We start from the raw sequence: 13,993 nt of genomic DNA on the forward strand, positions 1-13,993 counted from the left end.
GCTTTAATTGATATTTATGGACCATAACGAGAACATCATAATAAAGGTGTAAAAGGCTTGTTTGGACTGACGGACGACAACAACAACAGAAAAATTGCGCCCAAACTGTTTTGGCCATTTGATTAGGCTCAATACAAGAACAAGCCTCAAATGGTTTACCAATTTAATTAAGTTGAAGCCACAGATTGAGTCTCAGAGCAGCAGCTGAATTCAGACAACCTTGCCAGCATTCTTAACATGTTCAAGATTTTTGTCAACGCACTACATACAGAGAGGTTCAGTGTTGGTGTTGCTGTTGCTGTTGGTCTTGCTGCTGCGTTCACTTTTCAAATGCTTACGAAATGTCAATTTTCGGCACACAAACTTATTTGTTATTTGATCGAAACGATTGAGCAATTGTTAATCTGTGTGTGTGAGTGTGTGTCTATGTGTATGTTGTTGGTTTTCGTTTCGTATTGATTTGTTAACTAATTGTAATTAAAATTAAATCGACCACCGTCAATTTTGCCTTGCATGTCGACTGAAAAGTGTTAACACCCTGATCTCAGCACAGCTGGCCACAAAAATGACTCACTGGACCACACTGGGCACATATCTATGTAGATTCAAGCCAACTTCATATACAATACAAAATATGCAAATAGGCTATAAACAATTTGGTAAATTTACGCAGCTTGTATACCTTTCACTTTGGTCAAAGTAAATCCTTTTTGATCATTTACTAATTGTAAGGCAAATTTGATAGGAATTTAAGTAGTTAACCACAGACTACATCCAATCTGTTTATGCCAAAAGTATGTGGAGCCAAAATTAGCTTAACCTTTGCTGTTTTTATATGTTGCTCTTGTTGTTTTTTTATTGTTACCATGACATTTCATTTTGATTCATATTCAGTTATCAAAGTAATTAGTTTTGCCATTTCTTATAAAATTGTTCAAGTTGTTGTGGCTTATGAACCGACCCTGAGCCATTTATTGCGCTGGCGAGGTCATTTTGTAATTGGAACTGAGCCTATCTATCTATTTCTCAGCTTACCAATAGCAACATAATCAAACATGTTTTTCTGTCGTTCGCTTATGATTTCTTTTACTTAGCCAAGTTAATCGCAGTCGTAATGAAGTCTTCTATATGCCAATTAAAGCCATTCACGACAAGTAAATGATGAATTTTTGGGCAATCTAAGCTCATGTATTATGCATTGACCAAAAAATAATGTCACTTTTTTGTTTGATATTTTTTTTTTTTATAAAAAATGGAAAAGAAAAACTAAAATAATAAGTATATTGATTTCGTGTGTTTAGTCTTAGGTATGTAAGCAGTGAGATTGAACAGTAATCAGTTGTCATATTTAGCTTTCATCAGTCCAATCTTAGGATCAACTTAATAAGGGATGCTGCTCCTGGGCAAACGATGGCAGTCATGACGACTTATGGGCTTCAGCAGGCTATTCATGGCATTGCGACGTTCGCAATTGGCATAGGCCAGATGGCAGGAGTTGTTGAATTTGTAGCAATATTGGCCATCGGTGGTATAGGTGATATCGGCAACAGAATTGGAGCAATGGATATTGGCCCGACAGTTGCGTCTGTGGTGCACATGCGAGTGACCAATTGGCGTGTGAACAGCAGTCACGAGGGCAGCGGGATGCCGAGAATGATGCATGATCGGATTACGGTGTGCAATTGGCAGATAATTAACGGCATGTCCATCAATGTAAATGGGCGAAACTCCATGAGAGCCAGGTCCAGTTACCACATTTAATCCAGTATGGTAGCCACTAGGTGGCAGATAAGCAGTTCCATGGCCATAAGCTGGAATAATGTTGGCCAAGCCGAGGCAACAGAACAGAACAATAAAACGAGCCGGCATTTTCGGGGAAATGGTTGAGACACAACTGATGCTTCTCCTGGCCAAAGTCAACACTTTTATAGCTCCCTGAATATGCTTCTTCTGCAAAGACTCGGAGACTTATTAAGAAACAGAATACAAAAATTCTAATTACCAAAGCATTTAATGAATTAATTAAAAGATAAGCACTTGATGAATTGCCCCCGTAAAAGCATAAACAAATTAAACATTTCGCATGCTCTGGAACTGAGTTTTAAGTTAAACCTGGAATTTGCGTATAACTTTTCCCCCACTAATCCAGTTTCCAAGTTACTTGAACTTTGGCTCAACATGTGCTTGGGGTTCAACAAACAACAGATAAAAGATAACAACCGATTGAAATCGAAACAAGATTATTACAGTACTCTCTCTTTAAATGATTTGCTTAATTTACTCTCTTATAGCTTCATATTGATAGATCAATATGTTTTCCCATCAACCATTCATCCTCAATAATTTCTGCAATTGTTTAGCCCACATGAACGGGTGACTCAACACATTCTCCGATGTCATAATATGAATAAGCTGCAAAGAGAAAGATTCAGTATTGAATTTCCGTAAATATATCTTTAATTTCGCTACTCACGTCTCTCATTTTCGCATATATAATTGCGCATCTCACATTCATTGCTAAATGATATATAATCCTCTTGAAAAATCTGACAGCACACTGGATCGTAGGTATCATAGCAATATTGACGACAACTTTGCTTGCAGGTTTTCCTATCCGTTTCAGTTAGTTCCGTTTGTCCACTTAGTCCCCGGGCACATTGTTCCACCTGGAACAGGCATCGATTGTGGAAGAGATAGCAACGCTCTTCATCGATGGCCCAGACAAAATCCTTGATGCCAGAACACTTGTATTTCATACTACATTCGAAAAGTTTGTGTTCCCTTGCCTGAATGCTAATTGCAATTAGAAGCAGGCAGCTCAATTTCAATCTTAATTTGTTTACTCCACTGCTCATGTTTGTTCGCCACTTGTCTAGTAACTTAAGCCATTCATCTAAATTGTGTTTAATTTATATGATTCTCAGATTCCCCGAATCAACATTAACCCTTGCAAGGCCACTGGACATATTGCAAAATCTAACAAAACTTGAATGGGTATTCAATGGCTTTTCGAAAAAAGAAACCAAATTATATGCTTGTTACTAAGAAATTTGGTATTTTAGGTACTCAAAGGTTTTGTTAATATAATAACACCTACAAACCTATCTGATTTAGCGGTCTTTGCAGTATTCTGTGTACCAGGAGTGGGTTAACGACAGCTGACGCAAGTCGACTATAATTTATGATTGGGGTTTTTTGTTTTTGCAAGATCTATTGTGAGTTGGCTGCAGATTTAACGTGCTAGATACACACTTAACTGACTGTTATTTGTTAGAATATTTCTGGAATAATATATAACTCAAAGCTAATATAACTTAATTAATAATTTTATCTTAATTGCTTTCATTGTTTAAGTGAATTAATTTAATACTCTACTCCAAGGGTGGCCACGGAAATTTAGCTTGGGAGCCGGCTCTTTACCGGCAGACGCTGGGCAGAGAAAAAGGTCACTTTTGCGAGTCGACGCACACAAAAATTTGTGTGCCTCGAGTTTTATGACGGGTCATAAAACGACTTTTTTTGGGTCGAGCGAGCGATCGTCGTCGAACTTGTAGGCAGAGGGACGGACAAGTCCCGAATTTTGCGGGGAGGGGGAAAAAGGTCGCGATCTTGAGCTCGCAACTTGTGGGCAGAGGGAGTGAGGGACAAGTAAAAATAAGGGTTGTTTTTGATGAGTGCTCGAGATCGCGTTCCTTTTTCCCCCTCCCCGTAAAATTCGAGACTTGTCCGTCTCTCTGCCCACAAGTTGCGAGCTCGAGATCGCGACCTTTTTCCCCCTCCCCGTAAAATTCGGGACTTGTCCGTCTCTCTGCCAACAAGTAGCGAGCTCGAGATCGCGACTCTTTTCCCCCTCCCCGTAAAATTCGGGACTTGTCCGTCCCTCTGCCCACAAGTTCGACGACGATCGCTCGCTCGACCCAAAAAAGGTCGTTTTATGACCCTTCATAAAACTCGAGGCACACAAATTTTTGTGTGCGTCGACTCGCAAAAGTGACCTTTTTCTCTGCCCAGCCTCTGCCGGTAAAGAGCCACGGGAGCCAAAAGAGCCACTACGTGGCCATCCTTGCTCTACTCAATAGCTTAAGTCATATTTGTTTATTTTCTTTTACTCAGTCAATTCGAAATGTGAAATGTTTTTGATAAAGTTTCCATAAGTCTTTAAGTTCATGTGTAACAAAGTTGTTAAATAAGGCTTATCCTATAGCACAGCCTTATCGAATGACCACTTGAGTGAGATTTATAAACACTTCTACACATAGGCTGTAATTAAAAAACAAATAAAAAAATTACAAGAGGTGGCAAACATTATATAAATAAGTAGATTAATAGACTTACTTTCCCCAGTGAAGCAGTTGTATGTTTCCATTTCACATTTATTGCCAAAAGTCATTGATTCTCCCTTGTAAGTACCAACAACTGGATCGTAAATAAATTGGCATTTAAATCTGCAAAAGTTTTGGCATTCCGCTTTTGTGGTAATCGTTAGAGCTAAGTAGAGAATATAAATTTTTAACAATATTAGTTCTTACGGTTCAGATTCCTTACTTACGTTCGTCACGATAGCAATGCGCCTTATCAAAGTAGCATTTGTTGCGGAACACAAGGCAGGAGTCATCCAGAGCCCAGATCACCTCCTCCGTATCGGGACAATCGGCTGAACAATTAGCACTAACTTGGCTGAAAGCCAGTGCAAAGATAACACAAAGTGGGAGAAATGCTTTCATTCTGTTAAAAACAAAGATCACAGACGACTGACTGGCAGATGTGAAGGGAAAATATTATAAATAGCCTTAGCTACGAGCCATAAAAAAAAGTATCATTGCTAATAGCTAATAATGTTGTCGCACACGTACTGGATGTAGGGGACTTTTTTTCCACATTATTTAAGTACATCTACGTGCGAATGAATAGATTCATTAGGCGATAAGGCGATATTGATCTTGAATGGGTCAGCTGTTCGGTCGATCAAGTTTTTGTTCACTCTTTGATACGTCTTTTGTATAATCTCTCTGCATTTCTCTCCCTTTTTTTCTCAACTCTGCTATTCAATACTTCTAAAACGAACTTATTTGAGAGATAAAAATCGCATTATTAGAAAAATAACGTGAAGAATTACTGAATATGATAAGTGAAATAACAAACTTATTGAAATATTTCAAACCATTAGTTCTTCCTCATTTAAATGTTTAGTTTGTGCAGGTGTCTCTAAAATTTATTGTTCTAATTTGTTTATATATTATCTATATAACAATTGATGATAATAGACAATATTTTAGCCCTACAGAGTGCTGATGCAAAACGTTTCTAAATATTGAGTAAATGTATTTAAAATAATTTAGAAATGCAAATACATTTTTACAACAAACGAGCCCCCAAAATTTGTAGCCATAGAACAAGGAAAACAAGTTCTTTATAATTTATTTCATTCCAAAGTTAACTGGTTCAAATCGAATGGCTGAACTCTTTAAGCGGGTCATAGTTTTATATAAAGGCTGTGGGAATATGAAAAATATTATAAAACATTGAGAAAATATTTAAAGACAATCTTACTTTCTCCTGTTATGCAGGTGTGGATATTTTTCTCACATGGATTGCGAAAGGTCCTCAAATGTCCTCTGTAAGTGCCACCAACAGGTTGATACACTTGAGGACAGGCAAAAGGACACAATTCCTGGCATTCCTCTTTGGTGGTAATACTTAGAGCTACGATAAAAATATTATTATCTATTAGTATTAAGTATTTAGATATAGTTACCCTTAGTTGCTTACGTGGCTTGCGCTGGCAGTTCTCCTTGTCGAAATAGCATTTGTTGCGGAACACATTACATCCGCCACCCAGAGCCCAGACCACCTCCTCCGTATCGGGACAATCAGCTGAGCAATTAGCTCTGACTTGGCTTAAGGCGAGAGCAGAGATAACACAAAGTAGGAGAAATAGCTTCATTATTAAACAAAGCTCACAGACGAACAACTACTGACAGTTGTGAGGGGAAAATGCGTTGAGCTATTTAACTACAAGTTATAAAAATCAGTAATGATGCCACACACATACTAGGGACTTTTTTCCCATATAATTTAAGTACATGTACGTGCAAATGAATAGATTCTCTATGCTCAGCTTTTCGGTCGAGTAAGTTTTGGCTCACTCTCTGTTTCGACTTCCCACAACTGCTCTCTGCATCTCTCTTTCTCTGTTTCTCAACTTTGTTATTCAATACTTCTCAAACAACTGATTTAAGAGATAATAAGTGAAATGTAGGTAACTATCGTTGGTACTTAGGCACAGCCCGATAGTTATAGTTTGCTAGATCCTAATCAAGGATTAAAGTGAAAGATTTTGAATTATTGTTTTTAGCAATTATTTTCTTACTCTTTCAAAATATTACCTAGAAACGTTTTGTTTGAGCAGGTGTCTCTAAAATCTATTGTTCTAATTGCTTTTGAATATCACAATATTTGCCAAATATCTGTATAACTACAACAATTGTTGATACCAAACAACAATAAGAACAAATACTTTGACCCTGCAGAGTGCTAATAAAAACTCATTTTATATATATTTAGTAAATCATTTTAAACTAATCTACATATGCAAATGTATTTTTACACTAAACGAGCCCCTCAAACTTAATGACAAACAACAAAGAAAACAAGTTTTTTTATAATTCATTTTATTCCAAAGGTAACTGCTTTGAAAATGCTCATCCCACTGCCTGAACTCTTTAGCTGGGTCTCAGTTTTACAAAAAAGCTGTTGGAATATGAAGAAAATTATATAATATTGTAGTAAATACTTGAGAGCTGAAACTTACTTTCTCCTGTTCTGCAGATGTGGGCATTTTTCTCACATTGATTGCCAAAAGTCCTGGTTTGGCCACGGTAAGTGCCACCAACAGGTTGATAGATTTGAATACAGGCATCCGCGCAGAATTTCTGGCATTCCTCCTTGGTGGTAATAGTTAGAGCTAAGTAAAAAATTTAAATATGTATTAGTAATAGGTGTTTAGATATAGATGATATCCATTGCTTACGTGGCTTGCGATGGCAATTCTCCTTGTCGAAGTAGCACTTGTTGCGGAACACATTACATCCGGCACCCAAAGCCCAGACCACCTCCTCCGTATCGGGACAATCAGCTGAGCAATTAGCACTGACTTGGCTTAAGGCCAAAGCAAAGATAACACAAAGTGGGAGAAACAGCTTCATTATTCAATAGTATCTACTCAATGTTCACTGACGAACTAACTGCCAGATGTTCGTTGAAGATGCGTTTATATAGCTATGGGCTAGGGCAGTGGAAAAATTTATTAATTATGATAATTGCCAAAGTTGACGTCACACACGTGCCAGATGTAGGGGATTTTTTTCTCTTGTTTGGTGATATACATATTAATTAACATTTTGTGGGCTCGACTGATCAGATGTTTGGGCAAACTAGTTTTATGATGATCTCCCACTCTCAAATAAAACACATTATGGAGAATATTTATTTCAAAGAACTTTCTTTTGTCTATGCAGCAGGTGCGAATCCAATTCGCAGTTGTCCCATATCGAAGGCTGTATAAAATCTCCCGATGAATACATCACCCAAAATCCAGAATTCGGTATCCATTCCAGTGAATGCCGAGAGGCAAAGAGCAGAGCCATCGTCATCCGTTAGTCGAATAATATAATCTCGGGGCTGCAATGCGAAACGTTGGCCACCAATAATGAAACTAATATCCGGCAGGCGATCTATGTGATTACAGTTAACCACATACTCGCCACTAGTGGTAGGGAATCCGCCAATCAGCCTATTTATAATCAGATGCTCCCTTGGAGGCGCCACCAATAACGATGTTCCCGTATCAGCAATAGCTTGGCGATGTTCCGCAATGCGTTGGCCGTCTATTTCGATGCCTTGCATCTCGAATTGCCAGTAACCAGGATTACTGAGTGGCACATAGGTCAGTTGACCCGTAAACTTGGTTGAATCAGTGCCCCCGAAAAGAAGTTCACCGCCGCTACGCTCACTGCCATTGCGTTTGAGATAGAACGAAAAAACGCATTGATCCACCAACTTCTGATCACACATGCTCTGAAATAAGGGAGTCACGTGTTGCTCGGCAATTTTTCGAAAGGCGAGACCCACAATGCCAGCGAAGTTTGTGTCTATGAATGTGTCTCCTGGTTCGTGCTCGGCCACGCCAAAGGTCTGATTGCGAACAACCATTTGGCCTATGGTAACTGTGTCCTCTGCCAATCTACCCGATAGACTGCCTGTGCCATAGGCTATAGCAAAGGGACGACCATTTGGCACATGACTTTGCGATGCGCTGGCATTGTAACGATGATGATGCTGGCAGGCTCGATTCTTCAAAGAACAATCAGCACTAGGAACCCAGAGATTCGCCGATCCAGTGTCGAAGAGCATGTTAAAGGGCTGACCCGGTGTGCCAATGCTTATGGGTCCTGCATACTCCAAGTTCATGCGATTATCCAATTGTTCGCTGGCACTACGCTCCTGCAATGCGTCTTGATTTCCGCTCAAATTGTACTTAGCATAGAGTGAAGCCTTACCAGCTCGATGATGTCGCCGGCTGGCCATAAACGAGCCCTGAAACTGCATGGGAATGCGAATCAAATGACCATCGGTGAAAAGGGCCAAGGATAATAGAATCCAGAATGCCCAAATCATTGTGTACCGAACGCTGCGAATATTCCGTTACGACTAATTGAAACAATTCTTGTGCGAATTGTTTTATAGCTTCTCCAAATAGAGCAATTTGAAACATTTTATTACCCCCTCCGGTCAGTCGAGCAGACTCAAAACGGTTGAATGAACTGGCTAATTTGAAAATTGAACGCATTTAAATGTTTGGCAAGTACATAAAAGCGTAGCAACTCACATTTAATTGAATAAACAATGCTTTGAGTAATTACACGAAGTAGCAGCAGGGGCAAAAAAAAAATAGCAGACCAAATCTATTTTAACCATTACTCCACCGACTTTTAGTTACCTTTTAATTGGCTTAGATTGGATTGGAATTTTACCACTTACCATGTTTAAACACCTTAATAGACTACAAACATTTTGAAAAACAAACTCGATAGGATCAAATTATCTTTTAATCTTCAAAGTATTTGTGAGCTGGACTATCAAACTTGGTAACAGAAAAACATTTTTGGTAAGGGTATAAAAATATAGACAACAGTCAGCACAGTGAAACAAAAAGGAATTAAATTTTAAATTACCTCGTCAATAAATTAGTTTGTTTATTTTACTGTCTGCCTTGCAAAATTGTTTAAACAAAAAATATTTACATTGAAAATAAAGTTTTACATGTTTTATTCCACTCATTCGATTCTAATTTAGTTCTGGAGTGGCTTTAGCCAATCCGATGCGCTTTTTATCCAAATCATAGACCGTGTAGTAGCGGCTAAGGAATATATCACCCAGCACCCAAAAGTTCATAACGATTGGCACAAATACTGAAACGCAAAACGAGCTATTCGACACGGTTTTGTCATCAACCTCGATAATATAATCACGGGGGGTGATGACAAACTCTGCACCTTCAATGATCAGGCGAATATTTGGCAAGGTTTCCAGCTGACAGCTGAGAATATAGTGACCTCCGTGTACTTTGGCTCCCAAGGCCAGATGAAGGCGATCGAAGCTGTACTCCGGCACAAGGATCAATGAGGTCCCTGTATCCAATATGCCATTAACAGGACCATCGACTTTTTCATTTTGACCAACTAACACTTTGGTTATCCTTAGTTTCCAGTAACCAGACGGTGTGATAGGTGCATAGTGTAGACTTCCATCAAACTGGTACTCATCAATGCCCCCAAAGACTATCTCGCCGCCATATTTCCTTGTACTGTTTAATGGATTGCGACGCATATAGACAGAGAACAGGCACTGGTCCACCAACTTAAGCTCACATAGACGCTGGACAAAAGGTGTTGTACCTGGCCAGGCAATCCTGGACATGCCAAGACCCACAATTCCATCAAATGTCACACTGCTGAAGACCGACTGATGCTGAAGCAGAGCCTGACCAAAACTTATATTGGCAACCTCAACACCAGCAATGTGTAGGGTATCTTTCGATAGGTAACCCGTCACAGTGCCAGAACCATAGGAAAGGCTGAAATTGCGTCCATCAAGGACATGACTCGTTGAACTACTGGCATTATAGCGTCTATGCCTTTGGCATGCCACATTAGTCCTTGGACAATTGCTGGAGGGTATCCAAGTGTTGGCTGATCCCGTATCGAATATTACACGAAATTGCTGCGGTGGTGTGCCCAAGGCTATGTTGCCATAGTACTCGATATTTCGCCGGTTGGTCAGCAGTAGATGAAGACTCCTTGGATAAAGTGATTGATCGCCAGTTATGAAACTGTTGAAAGCCTCAGTAAATTTAGTTGTATTCCGATCTTGCCAAGCCAAAGGAACTCGAAGCAATACCGAACTATTTATGACTGAGACCAGAGCTGAGCCCAGAAATAGCCACCACAGAACTTGTGGCATCTCACCCAAAAACCTCAATAACTACTGAACCTCAGCTAAATGCTGATCAGTGAAAACGAAACCCCAGATAGTCGATCATGTAAGTGCAGCTGTTAGACTTAATTAACCAGTTCGCTTGAAACTTAAAATAAACCTCTAAAAATTATTGCCTCATCTCACACTATTAACACTTTTGAAAGGGGGAAAAACGTACATTGGAAATAAAGTTTTTCTTTTAATTGCATATAGAAATTTTCAATATTCTACAATTTCTTTAGTTAATGAGATCTCAGTTCTTTCAGGATGTTGTAGTGGCGAAACCTATGCGATTCTTTGATGCATCGAAAACCACACAGAAATGTCTGATAAAGGCATCACCCAATATCCAGAAACTGGTCTCCATATAGGTAATAGCCGAGATGCACACCGTATTGCCCTTTGTAGTTTTCACCTTCAACTTGAGTTTATTGCCAGCCATTGTGAACTTTGTGCCGCCAATTTTGAAAGTGATATCGGGTATCTTCTTCGAACACTTCATCCAGCATTCGCCACTAGTTGTGGTGTGGCAACCAATTTTCTTATTAATCGCAGCGAAAGCCTTCTTAGGAGCTGCTATCAACGATGTTCCCGTATCGCAAATCGCCTGACTCTCGCCAGCGGTTTCATCGCTACCTATAGAGACACTCTGTAGTTTGAATTGCCAGTAGCCCTGCACTGTGACCGGGGTGTACGTGTAGCTGTTGCTGCCCGTGTATGTGCTGGTATCGGTGCTGCCAAAGATTAATTCACCTCCACGTGTCGAGCTGCCACCACCTTTCATGCAAACGGAAAAGACGCAGCTGCTGATGACATCCTGTGAGCACATGTTCTGCCATATTGTCCGGACATTATTCTCGGAAATGGCTTGATAACCCAAACCGAGAATGCCATCAAAGTCGGCGCTAACAAATGTGCTGCCCGGCTCCTTGGTTGTCATGGCAAATGTCTGATTGGCCACAGCTAATCCGGCCACTCTTACCGTATCCTGGCCCAATCTTCCTGAAACACTGCCCGATCCATAGGTAATGGAGAAGGCTTTACCATTCTTTACAAAGGTGCTCGATTTGGCCGGCTTGAAGCGTTTGTGATTCTTGCAGGCCTTACTCTTGCAATTGAGACCTGGCACCCAGATATTCGAGCTTCCCGTATCGGGCAGCACTGTGAATTTTTGAGCTGGTGTTCCAATTGTCATCTTGCAGGTATATTCCATATTCTTGACATTCGTCAAAGTGGCTGTTCCAGAGGTTGTGGCAAAACTAATGCCATATTTGCCAGACAGGAATGCTCGTTCACCCCGCAAGTTGTCTGTGGTACGCACAAAGTTCGACTTGAAGTCCAGAGGAACGCGAATAAATTTCGCTCCACTTCTGGCCGACGACAATTTCTTGGTCTTGGATGCAGCCTTAGCTGCCTTGGAACGTTTAGCGTTTCGTTTTTTCTTGGCCGCATTGAGCTTACGTCGACGGGATTTGGACTTATTTTTGGCTAGCGATCTACCCGGTTTGGCTCTCAGTCTGTTCCCTCGAACTCGTGCTCTGTTTCCTCGAGCAGTTGCATGGTTTCCACTTTTCTGCTCCCTTACTGCCAATGCACGTGAATTCCGTCTATTCCTGCCCTTGCTCTCAACCAGCAGGACGAGCAGGCAAACCAGAAGGCAGACAAAGAGCAGTCTGCACCGCATTCTATATGCGGATAGTTGGCTAAATACTAATTGCTTGGAATATCATCCGGAGTATTTTATAGAAGAAATCCAATTTATCAAATAGAAGTAGTCAAGGTCATTGTAAAACAGCTGCCTTAAAAGCTTGGATTTTCCCCGATTCGGGGTGAAAGCAGCAAAAGTAACTCAAGAAATAACTCCAAGAGCCTGAGCCCTGGTAACGGTATTAAAAATAGATACTTTACGAACATAATTAACAAATATTTAAATAAACGAAGTTTTATTTTTATCTTTAGCATAACAGCTTCTGATAGTAGAATATCAATACCCTTTCATCTTAGCTCAATAATTTGAAGACTTTAATTTGGTTTAAAAACTACGCCTGATTTTGAAAATTCAAAATCAGATTACTTCTTATTTTTGTAGTCAATCATTTATATTTTTGAATCATTTCCTCAGATCATCTACTACACTAACTTGTAGATTTTGTGGTTAATCTAATTTAACATTTTCACAGAGTAACTAAAAGGCTCATTAATCATAGATATAATATTCAAATGAGATAAACATATTTATATACTTGGTAAACTAACGTCATCAGAGTTATACTTATTTTTGAAGGTTGACTTTTAATTACGCATTTGATTGTTTGCTTTATCACATGATCAGATTAAACTGTCGACGTATTTTCAATTTTTGTTTATATGGCATAACGAATTTATTTATTATTTTATAACAAAATTATTATAATATTATATATGTTTGTTGAATATCTTTTGGGCGTGCTTAAATTATTTACACAACTGCTGATGCTTCTTTTGCAGATATTTTTGTTTTCATCCATTGGCACAGATGGCATTATCTTTATCTAAACAAAAGATGTTATGTTGGTTTTCTATATGAGGAAAATGTCTGTTTCAAATGATTATTAACTAGTAGGCTGATGCCCTTTACATTTACATATACATATGTATGTAAGTGTTTACAATCTTGTTTAAATAAATAAACATTTAACAATAAATAAGCGTATCTGATAGATTTTTAGACCAGTTTTGGGTTTTACAGAAATTGGGAGTAATCTAAACTTTTAATAAAGACTTAGCTTTATAGAATCGTCTGAAATTTGGCCAATCTGGCATATACTTTTACTTTAATTAAAGTTTATTGCAAAGAATATTCTCATAATAGCTAGACTTGCTTCATTGTGAGACAAACTAAACAGCAAAATAAATACACTTTTTTCATTTTTTTTCCATCAAATACATAATTAAAATAACAACATAATATATGAACTTTGACTACTATTAGACAGATAGAACCTCCCAAGTGGTCGGCTTAACTGTCGCACCCATCATCTACATTTATGAAAAGCTGTTGTTATTGACCATTGCATTATGCAGTCCGACCTTCAGGCCTGTTTTGCGTTGCTTGTGTTTTGCTTTGCCTTTATTGTAATAGTGTTTCACCGTCCAAGTCACAGGCCAACTGGCTAACTGGCCACCTTAAATGGTATTGCGACTCTCGGCCAAAACGTGCTACAACTTTGTATGCCGCCTGGAGTCACAATTATATATTTGATTTTCAATTTATATAGAAATCATTTCATGCCTTCAATTCATTCGTTTCGCTTTTGGCCAAAATGAGCCGCACTCAGCACACAGCGGGGCAGTAGCTCTCCATGTCTGTTAAGTGGATGTGGGTGTGGGCCATTTACCTATTTTTGAACCTGGCTGATTCTCAAGCATTAGTGACTGGCTATATGGATACAACGGGTATTCAGTTATACTATCGTCT

At 39.1% G+C, this 13,993-nt stretch overlaps 7 protein-coding genes across 8 annotated transcripts; all 7 read right to left on the minus strand.

The window, feature by feature from the left end:
• Positions 1–1,992: 1,992 nt before the first annotated feature.
• LOC6647082 lies at positions 1,993–2,920 on the minus strand. Its single transcript, XM_002069634.4, has 2 exons — positions 2,474–2,920; positions 1,993–2,412 (listed from the first exon to the last, which is right to left on the minus strand). Exons 1-2 carry the CDS (start codon positions 2,853–2,855, stop codon positions 2,357–2,359), a joined length of 438 nt encoding a protein of 145 aa, XP_002069670.1. The 5' UTR covers positions 2,856–2,920; the 3' UTR covers positions 1,993–2,356.
• Positions 2,921–4,080: 1,160 nt separating this feature from the next.
• Positions 4,081–4,762, minus strand: LOC6647081. Its single transcript, XM_002069633.4, has 3 exons — positions 4,550–4,762; positions 4,336–4,488; positions 4,081–4,260 (listed from the first exon to the last, which is right to left on the minus strand). Exons 1-3 carry the CDS (start codon positions 4,722–4,724, stop codon positions 4,250–4,252), a joined length of 339 nt encoding a protein of 112 aa, XP_002069669.2. The 5' UTR covers positions 4,725–4,762; the 3' UTR covers positions 4,081–4,249.
• Positions 4,763–5,305: 543 nt separating this feature from the next.
• LOC6647434 lies at positions 5,306–5,996 on the minus strand. 2 transcript variants are annotated; one of them, XM_002069632.4, is made up of 3 exons: positions 5,770–5,991; positions 5,551–5,703; positions 5,306–5,492 (listed from the first exon to the last, which is right to left on the minus strand). In XM_002069632.4, exons 1-3 carry the CDS (start codon positions 5,942–5,944, stop codon positions 5,482–5,484), a joined length of 339 nt encoding a protein of 112 aa, XP_002069668.2. In that variant the 5' UTR covers positions 5,945–5,991; the 3' UTR covers positions 5,306–5,481. The 2 variants fall into 2 exon arrangements, with proteins under 2 accessions (XP_002069668.2, XP_046865369.1); XM_047009413.1 differs by lacking the exon at positions 5,306–5,492 and having other exon boundaries at positions 5,642–5,703; positions 5,756–5,996.
• A 521-nt stretch (positions 5,997–6,517) lies between these two features.
• On the minus strand, positions 6,518–7,234 carry LOC26529825. The gene is made up of 3 exons (XM_015177510.3): positions 7,031–7,234; positions 6,812–6,964; positions 6,518–6,750 (listed from the first exon to the last, which is right to left on the minus strand). Exons 1-3 carry the CDS (start codon positions 7,203–7,205, stop codon positions 6,740–6,742), a joined length of 339 nt encoding a protein of 112 aa, XP_015032996.1. The 5' UTR covers positions 7,206–7,234; the 3' UTR covers positions 6,518–6,739.
• Positions 7,235–7,484: 250 nt separating this feature from the next.
• Positions 7,485–9,266, minus strand: LOC6647433 (lysosomal aspartic protease). Its single transcript, XM_047009157.1, has one exon. It carries the CDS (start codon positions 8,674–8,676, stop codon positions 7,510–7,512), a length of 1,167 nt encoding a protein of 388 aa, XP_046865113.1. The 5' UTR covers positions 8,677–9,266; the 3' UTR covers positions 7,485–7,509.
• A 1-nt stretch (position 9,267) lies between these two features.
• Positions 9,268–10,558, minus strand: LOC6647432 (cathepsin D). The gene has a single exon (XM_002069630.3). The coding sequence runs from the start codon at positions 10,519–10,521 to the stop codon at positions 9,346–9,348; it is 1,176 nt and encodes a 391-aa protein (XP_002069666.1). The 5' UTR covers positions 10,522–10,558; the 3' UTR covers positions 9,268–9,345.
• Positions 10,559–10,798: 240 nt separating this feature from the next.
• LOC6647431 (pepsin-2B) lies at positions 10,799–12,302 on the minus strand. Its single transcript, XM_002069629.2, has one exon. The coding sequence runs from the start codon at positions 12,218–12,220 to the stop codon at positions 10,799–10,801; it is 1,422 nt and encodes a 473-aa protein (XP_002069665.1). The 5' UTR covers positions 12,221–12,302.
• Positions 12,303–13,993: the final 1,691 nt, after the last annotated feature.

The sequence above is a fragment of the Drosophila willistoni genome, chromosome 3R (genome assembly GCF_018902025.1).
Source record: "Drosophila willistoni isolate 14030-0811.24 chromosome 3R, UCI_dwil_1.1, whole genome shotgun sequence".
Classification (NCBI taxonomy): Eukaryota; Metazoa; Arthropoda; class Insecta; order Diptera; family Drosophilidae; genus Drosophila; species Drosophila willistoni.

Coding starts and splice junctions, on each gene's coding strand:
- LOC6647433 (XM_047009157.1), bottom strand. CDS start 8,676: ATGATTTGGGCATTCTGGATTCTATTATCCTTGGCCCTTTTCACCGAT.
- LOC6647434 (XM_002069632.4), bottom strand. CDS start 5,944: ATGAAGCTATTTCTCCTACTTTGTGTTATCTCTGCTCTCGCCTTAAGC. Junction 5,704..5,769: donor GAACTGCCAGCGCAAGCCAC/GTAAGCAACTAA, acceptor TTTTTATCGTAG/CTCTAAGTATTACCACCAAA.
- LOC6647081 (XM_002069633.4), bottom strand. CDS start 4,724: ATGAAAGCATTTCTCCCACTTTGTGTTATCTTTGCACTGGCTTTCAGC. Junction 4,489..4,549: donor GCATTGCTATCGTGACGAAC/GTAAGTAAGGAA, acceptor TTCTCTACTTAG/CTCTAACGATTACCACAAAA.
- LOC6647432 (XM_002069630.3), bottom strand. CDS start 10,521: ATGCCACAAGTTCTGTGGTGGCTATTTCTGGGCTCAGCTCTGGTCTCA.
- LOC26529825 (XM_015177510.3), bottom strand. CDS start 7,205: ATGAAGCTGTTTCTCCCACTTTGTGTTATCTTTGCTTTGGCCTTAAGC. Junction 6,965..7,030: donor GAATTGCCATCGCAAGCCAC/GTAAGCAATGGA, acceptor TTTTTTACTTAG/CTCTAACTATTACCACCAAG.
- LOC6647082 (XM_002069634.4), bottom strand. CDS start 2,855: ATGAGCAGTGGAGTAAACAAATTAAGATTGAAATTGAGCTGCCTGCTT. Junction 2,413..2,473: donor TATATGCGAAAATGAGAGAC/GTGAGTAGCGAA, acceptor TTCTCTTTGCAG/CTTATTCATATTATGACATC.
- LOC6647431 (XM_002069629.2), bottom strand. CDS start 12,220: ATGCGGTGCAGACTGCTCTTTGTCTGCCTTCTGGTTTGCCTGCTCGTC.